This window comes from Drosophila elegans, unplaced genomic scaffold (genome assembly GCF_018152505.1).
Source record: "Drosophila elegans isolate 14027-0461.03 unplaced genomic scaffold, ASM1815250v1 contig_814, whole genome shotgun sequence".
NCBI classification, from domain to species: domain Eukaryota; kingdom Metazoa; phylum Arthropoda; class Insecta; order Diptera; family Drosophilidae; genus Drosophila; species Drosophila elegans.
The window spans coordinates 10,074,896-10,082,813 of record NW_024546167.1 but is presented as its reverse complement, the minus strand read 5'-3'; the positions used below and the strand labels follow the sequence as shown (position 1 = coordinate 10,082,813).

Genomic DNA, 7,918 nt, shown 5'->3' with positions numbered 1-7,918 from the left:
CCAAAATATGGTTTATTCTTAACAAATACAGTGCGAAATCTGTTATATTTTCTTTAAAATAAAATTGTTTATTTAATTCCAAAAAATCTTTTCTAAAACGAAAGTAAATAAAAATTACCACATTAAAAATATACGCGGACACCCTGTATTAAGCTATATTTAAGTTGAACAAGTGTGTAAGCACATAAACAGTGAAATGGAATTAAGTTTGCATAGCAAAAGAAAATAAACTGCTAAAATTATAATAACACAACGGGCGGCGGACGGGGGGCGACAAAAAATGGAAAATAGTGTAAAACGGCAACAACAGAAATAGCAACAATAACACACCAAATTACACACACCCACTTAACAACACTCACACACACACACGGCCAGGCGACAAGGCTGAAAGATACAAAACAGGAAAAAAAAGAAAACTTGGTATGTAATTTATAATATCCTTTGTCCTCAGCCGGCTTTTGTGCGCTATGTTTTTTGAAAAGTGAAAATGTGTCTGCGTGTGCGTGTATAGTTTCGATTCTGTGTGTGAGCGTGAGCTTTGTTTGTCTGTGTCAAATACTTTGGCCCAAACACACAGTTGCAGATGCACCGACTTTGCAGTGTCCCTTGTGTTACTTTTGGCGTTGCTTTTTCGCCGTTTGTCGTTTGTGCTTGGCAAATAGTTAAAACTAAAATAAATTTAGTTGTTGTGAGAGTGAGCTAACGCACACAGACACACACACTCACAAACAAGACAGACAAAAGATAGCCCGCGACGCCATCTTTGCGCTGCTGCTTTGCCCGGCGCTGATAAGTATGCTATGCTTGTTGGGCGGCTACAAGGCGCTTGCACTGCGAGTAAAAATGTGACCTTTTAATTTTAAGTCATTTTAACCACTGTACTACAACATTTAATAAGTAAATACTATTAAAACTATAAAATAATTTTGAAAATTATTTTTTTAAAAGAAAAAATAATTTAAGTGCTTGAAAGCAACATATTCTCGTATGTAAGCCTTATGTTAATAGAGTATTTTAAAGTATTTTAATTATTTTAAGTAAAGTTTTTACCTATTTTTGTGAGTGGTCTTCTGCTGCTCCTCTGCCCGCTGCACGAAATCTCATTATATTTGTTTTATTTTATTTGCTGCCACGTCTTCGTCGTTTGCAGCAGCTTCTTGCTACTTGTGCTGCTTCGCTTGGCTTTTATGTCTATTTCCTACGTTTTTGGGCAAAAGTACTTTGCTGCGCACATAACTAACCTCCATGGCCATGCCGCCCGATTCGGTTTACTCATCTAGCGACAGGACAACCACCGCCCATACCTTCTTGAAAATTCCCGGTATTGTCATCTACTTACTTACTACTTAATGCGTGCTTAGTTATTGTTTTAGTGTGGCCTTTTGTCTTGAAGATATTAACAATGGACGTTGCCAAGTGAAAGGTGGTGCTGCCTTTGGGTCGAAATGGCTTGGGTTGAGTTGGTGTAGGAGGAGCATAAGAGCAGCGGTAATAGCATTTAATGCACCTGCCCAAATACACGCACACACACCTGCATTTAAGTTGCTTTGTTGTGCCCTGGCATTGTCTTCACTCACACAGAAACTCACGCATCCATACATCTCCACAACTACACATCCACCACCACAAACACTTCAGAGACACCATTGTCGTCATCATTATTATTATCATCATCATCAGGGGCATGATTATGTTGATTGTAAGCGGCTTTATAAATGCTTCATTCTGCGCGTGTTTGTTCATTATTTATTTACTTTTAGTAGCGCTTAATTTTCACTCTCTGCCAGCCCATTTTTCCCACCTCCAACTTTTATTCACTCCGCAAAATGATAAGCTAATGATCTAATTTCATATTTATATTCAGCTTATTTCTATTATAATGGTGGAGCATTAAATTATTGCATTTCCCATTACGACTCTTAATATTTAATTTCCGCTTTTAGCTGATGAATGGTGACAGTAGTATTTGATGAATTTATGTTTGGAATTGTAATATTCTAAGTTAATTATAATTTGTAGCTTGTAACAAAGGTACCTTTTCCATTTCAATACGAGTTTTCATATAGCTTTAGTTATTTAGTCAGTATTTTAGGAACGTAGCCAGCCCGTGGTGATCAAAAAAACAAAATGCCCAGAACGTCAAAATCCGGTTAAAAAGAACAGTCACCCGTAGAAAATTACAAAAAAACGAAAGTGAATATCTTATATTTGATCAATTCGAGTTCCCAGTCTGAGGACGCTTTCGCAAAGAAACGAATCAGATTGGGAAAATATCGATTTGGGAATCCGGGTATCGACACGATGGCCCAAAACCAAAAGCCACTATCCACGGGTCGAGTTCGCAACACGTCGCTAGAACTGGAGAACCAGCTAATTGGCGGCAAGTATCGGGTGATGAAGCCGATTGGATCCGGATCTTTCGGCGATATATATCTGGGACTGAACATAAAGAATGGGTCCGAGGTGGCCATCAAAGTGGAGTCGAACGATGCCAAGTATCCGCAACTGATGTACGAGGCCAAGGTGTACGAAAAGATGATAAGCAGTCCGGGATTTCCGCAGCTGCTGCACTTTGGCAGCGAGCAGAACTTCAATGCCATGGTCATAGAGCTGCTCGGTCCTTCGCTCGAGGAGCTCTTCAATCTCTGCAAGCGGCGATTCTCCCTGAAAACCGTCATTATGCTGACCGATCAACTACTGATGCGACTGGAGTGCGTCCATGAGCACGGCTTCATACATCGCGACGTCAAGCCCGATAACTTCCTGATGGGTCTGGGAGAGCAAAGCAATAAGCTGTACCTCATCGATTTCGGCCTATCCAAGAGGTACAAGGACAGCGATTCGCAGACCCACATCCCCTACCGCAAGGATCGCAATCTCACGGGCACCGTTCGCTACGCCTCGATAAATGCCCAGATGGGAGTGGAGCAGTCCCGCCGGGACGACATGGAATCCCTGTGCTACTGCGTCATGTACTTTAATCTGGGCAAATTGCCCTGGCAGGGTATCACGGCCGCCAACAAGAAGCAGAAGTACGAGAAGATATTGGCCAAGAAGAGCAGCGTTACGATTGCGGAGCTCTGCAAGGGCTTTCCCTCCGAGTTTGCGCTGCTGTTGACCTACGTCCGAAATCTTCGCTTCAAGGACCCACCGGACCATGTCTATTTGCGCCAACTCTTCGGCATTCTCTTGCGATCTCTGAACCACCAGTACGACTTTATATACGACTGGACCCAGTTGCAGCAGCAGCAAAGAGATCGTCTACGTCGTTCTAAGGAACGTGAACGGGAACGCGAGCGACAAGTGGATCGGAATCGCGAGCGGGAAAAGGAGCGCTTGAGGGAGGAACAGGATCGCCGGCTCAGGACTTCCACACAGCAGGCGGATCGCTCCCATATCCGCCTTTCGAGCAAATACGATCGCATTGGCGATGGGGCCACCAGCAAGCGAAAATAGTAGCCACAACAACTTTTTGTACCACATATCAAAATTAGTTTCATTTAAAAGTTATGTGGTCCACGTTGGGATCCTTATTTGTGTGGTTTTATTTTCGCAAATTACATTGGGTCTAGTCAGCGATTTAGCCAAGGAGAAACTTAAATGTGAGATAATAAGACATCAATTTCTGGACAAATATTTTGTACCTCATTGGGCAGACGTAAACTGCTTCAAATATATTTTCAATTTAATCATAACTGAAGTTTATTATACCCTTCATAATTTCACGCTCATTGTGACTTAGCTTCTACTTTTTAAGGTACATTTTAATTTTTATTCGGAAAAATACTCCTAGAAAACTTTGCAGATAAAAAATTCTTCCTCTTGATATAATTTTAAAAGTAATTTAAGAAAAAGAAGATTAAGCACTAAATGGCCATATTTCCACGTTAATTAGTTCTTAGTAAATGAATAGTTCTGTTGCACCTATAATAACTGCGAACAAATTTTTAAATTAGAAAGGCATTTCTAGAATCGTAAGAATATTTTACATTTCAACGAAGCTAGTCGTTTGAAGGATATCGACACTTTTTCTACCTGCAATAAGTAGCAGCAGTAGTGCCCATCCTCTATTTATTGATTTTTCGATTTCACTTAATTATGTGACAATCAACGCTTTACAAAATACTCCTTAAACACTCGAGTCAATTGAATAGTTTATGGATAAGTTTGGTCTCCTGGGAAAAAGCAACTCTAAGTTTTCCATGAGGAGCCCAACCCCGAGGGCAGGTCTGCTGCAACTTAATAAACTGTCAAATTGTCATGTAAACGGGACAAAGCTGCCATCCAAAAGTTTTTTACCTCACAGACAAGCTGGCCCTAAAGGAGGTGGGTTTATTTACGCTACTTATTTATTGAGTGGCGGACATAACAGTGGCGAAAAACATTCTCGAGTTATGCGAAAACAAAATAAATTTTGTACTAGAGGAAACCGCAAGAAAAATAAAACATTTTATTAGTTTCTTCTCTTGTCCGTTTTTGTGGCAGCAAAAATAAGTGGAAAAGTTTCATTTTATTTTCTATACATTTCTGCCACGATGGCTTTGCTTAAAGACGGGGTCGCGACTTGGCACCTGGTGCCAAATTAAATTCCCAGCTGCAAAACTGAGACAGAGACGAAGACAGAGAATATGAGCGAGATGAGAAGCATGAAATGAAAAGAGACGGAAAGAAAACTACATGGCTATGACAGACTGGCAACTTCAATAATTTATGATGCAGCCGCCAAAGGAGAAAACAGCGCCGGAATCATTTTGCCATTTGGAGTAATTTTTCTTTTAGCTCTCTCTCTCTCTCTCCTTCCTCGCTTTTCTCCTGCTGCAAAAGTTTTCCCTGAAACAGAAAACATAATTAAGTGTTGTCTTGAGTTGGGGTGCATAGTTGACATGACAAACAGTTGATAAAGAAAAAAAAGAAATAAAAGTGCGCTACAAAATACGAAAATACGAAAAATTGCGAATTCCATTGGGAAACATAGTGGAAAATCCCGGACAACCGGCCGAGAACAATGTGGCTAATAAAGCGGTCCGACAAGTGGCAAGTGGAGGACAAAATACCAGGATGTGTGGCTGCTCCGCTTCCTCAGAACTCCATCCCACTTCCGACACCTTTCACGTATCCTGGCAGTGACAGTTGCCATGTCAGCATATGATAAATTGTTCTGCCGACAGGTGATTCAAATGTTATGGAAATTTCAAAGCCAGAAACTGTCATCATCCCCTTTTCCCAGTCCCAAACAAATACTCCTAGTCGGTAATGTAATTGCACATTTCGTTGTGTGAATGCTAAAAGAGGTGTTTATTTAATTTGCCGAGTGAATGTGTTTACGTGGATGCCATTCGCCTGTTCAAAGTTTGTCCAATTTGATGTGACAATTTCCAGCATTTTGCACTCGAAAGGCAAATAGTTGAGAACGGTGTGCCGTCTATGGAATATAAATGGGCTGGACTTGTAAGTAAATTGTCGAAGCGAAATGTGACCTGAATGGTGTGTCGCATTCAAAGTTTAAATGTAAATTCAAATGCTTTCTAAAGGACCTTTAACAAAAAAGGAATCACCAATGGCTGAAGCGACGGTAATTAAAGTGAATCACTTTAATATATTCTAAAGACGTTGCAATCCTGCTATAAATAATAATTTAGTTACTGAGACCTTTTAATTCATTCATTGGAAGAAAACGTTACTTAAATCGTCTAACCAAATACCAAATGAAAAATAAAATGAACTGAAGTATCTACATTCGTTATTTGATTAATTTACTAAGCTCATAAAATCTGAATAATCCAACTTAATATATCTTTATCTATAATTATAAATTGCCAATAATGTTAATATAAACTCACTATTTTTTAGCTAAACTCTAAGACTATGGTTTTAAAGCTTATATAATGGATTTCCATTAATATTATTTTATTGCAAGTCACAATTTACAATTTGTGATTTATGATAAATACAGGAAAGCTTTTCGAAACCTGCAAAAATCCCCTTTAATGCATATTTAAATTATGTCCGTTGCCGTCCGACATCCATTAAAAATCAGTTGGTCTGCCATTATTGTTGTGCCGCTCAACCCACTTAATCCTTCTAAAGTGTTGAGCTGAAAAATTGCAAAACTAATCTATTGGACAACTCTGGCGGTCCCTCTGCCACCCGCATCCGCAACCGCATCCGCACAGGTAAACCATTAACATCAACAGTGAACTGGTTAAATACAATGCCGCAGAGAGGGTGGAAAAGTTGTTGTGCCAGTCCTACTTAAGGAGCATTTATTTTCAGCATTAACTAAAAACGTGGAACGCAACGAGATAATGCCAAACCAAAAGCAACCCAGCCACCGCAGCTGCAAAAGCAGCTCTTTACTAACAGCGGTAGTCTCAAAGTTTCCACTCAAATAATTGCTTTTACTGGCACTAATAGATGGGGATTTCGAATAGTGGGCGGCGAGGCTCCCTCTCAACTGCTCCCTATTTTGAGCTGCCCCAAAATGCTGTAGCATAATCCATTTGCCCAGATAAGTCGCAAACACGAACTACTTTAAGTCCAGTTCTTTGCTGGGATCCTAACTTTACTTTGTTTTTAGTTTCACATGCGCTCTGAATTATTTATCGGATATTTTGCAAGCAAAGGTAAATATGTGCAACGCGGCGTATGCGCATTGTTAAGACATGGCAAAGACATGAAAATTAATTAGTTTACCAACGGCGTTTGGTAACGCCCGCTGTCCTCAGGTGTGCAGTGCGCTATAATCGATTTGCGGCTTACCTATATGCACACACTAAAAACAGAGCTTGGCGAAATTATATTTTAAGTGGATTTGTCCGAAATGTACATGGATTTGCTAGTAATAATTATATTATTATAATTAAAGACCAATTAAATTTGGCTTATATTATTGAGATAACAAATAGGTAAACTAATTTAATCGTATTTTTCAAAAATAAAAATACATTTGCAAAGCAATAATTTTTTCTTTGATAATTTTAATGACACAGAAATAAATTTCTTTGAATCAGTATCAGATCAAACTACTTTGCTCCCGTTGACATTTGATATTATTTTCAAACTCAAATAGAAGTTAGCGTGAACCCTAAGCAGATTTCACCGTCGACTGGTCGAAAATTGTACGAAATAAAATGAAAAGCCCATCAAAAAGGTCGTAAAGCAAAGGAGGTCCCAAAACAGAGCCTCATGCTGTCTAAACAAAGGGCACACTCAGCATGGGATAGACACACGAATCGAATGTCATTAAAACGATGGCCCAGGGAGATGAGGATGACTGACTGACTGTCTGAAAAATATAGAGAAATCTTCGGCCGAAGGCCAGGAGGTGGTGGCATCATGTTGAGAGCTCATTAAAACGAATACGAATTTAATGGTACTTAAAGCGGAAATTGCCTGGCAAGTTTCCGCCATGGTGAGCACACAAGGAGCCACCGTCTCGCACAGATACAAAGCATTCAGAGAGGAGCAGTGCGAAAACTAAGCGGCAAAGCAAAGCCAAGCCGATTCCAGTTGCTAGCCAACTTAGATCGAAGTGCCAAGCCAAGGAGTAGCAGCAACAAAGCTCTTACGAGCTGGGAAACTATTAGTGCCAACAGCAACAAAAGCAGCAGAAGCTTCCTAACAATACACACTTAAAGGAAAATTCACTTTATTGTTATATGCTTATATTTATTTCAAATTTCATTCAAAGTTAAAATTCATTTATTTTAAAGTAAACAAATATAAACATACCAATGGTTGGATATAAGCCTGAACCTTTGATTCTCGTTGAAGAGTTTTAATAAAAACCTGCGAATAATGTCAAATGTCAAGGATCTTATAGTAATACATGTATCATTATCATTTTAAGATATGAGTTCATATTCAGCGGATGTGCTAATCTTTTTTGATTCTAATGAGAATATTAAATGCGACA

General features: G+C 39.4%; 1 protein-coding gene across 1 annotated transcript; it reads left to right on the top strand.

Moving 5' to 3' along the window:
* The first annotated feature begins 2,072 nt into the window (after positions 1-2,072).
* LOC108138657 (casein kinase I) lies at positions 2,073-3,536 on the top strand. The gene has a single exon (XM_017260998.2). The coding sequence runs from the start codon at positions 2,305-2,307 to the stop codon at positions 3,457-3,459; it is 1,155 nt and encodes a 384-aa protein (XP_017116487.1). The 5' UTR covers positions 2,073-2,304; the 3' UTR covers positions 3,460-3,536.
* The last annotated feature ends 4,382 nt before the right edge of the window (positions 3,537-7,918 follow it).

Bases quoted from the DNA above. Each gene is read 5' to 3' on its own strand.
- LOC108138657 (XM_017260998.2), top strand. From the start codon at position 2,305: ATGGCCCAAAACCAAAAGCCACTATCCACGGGTCGAGTTCGCAACACG.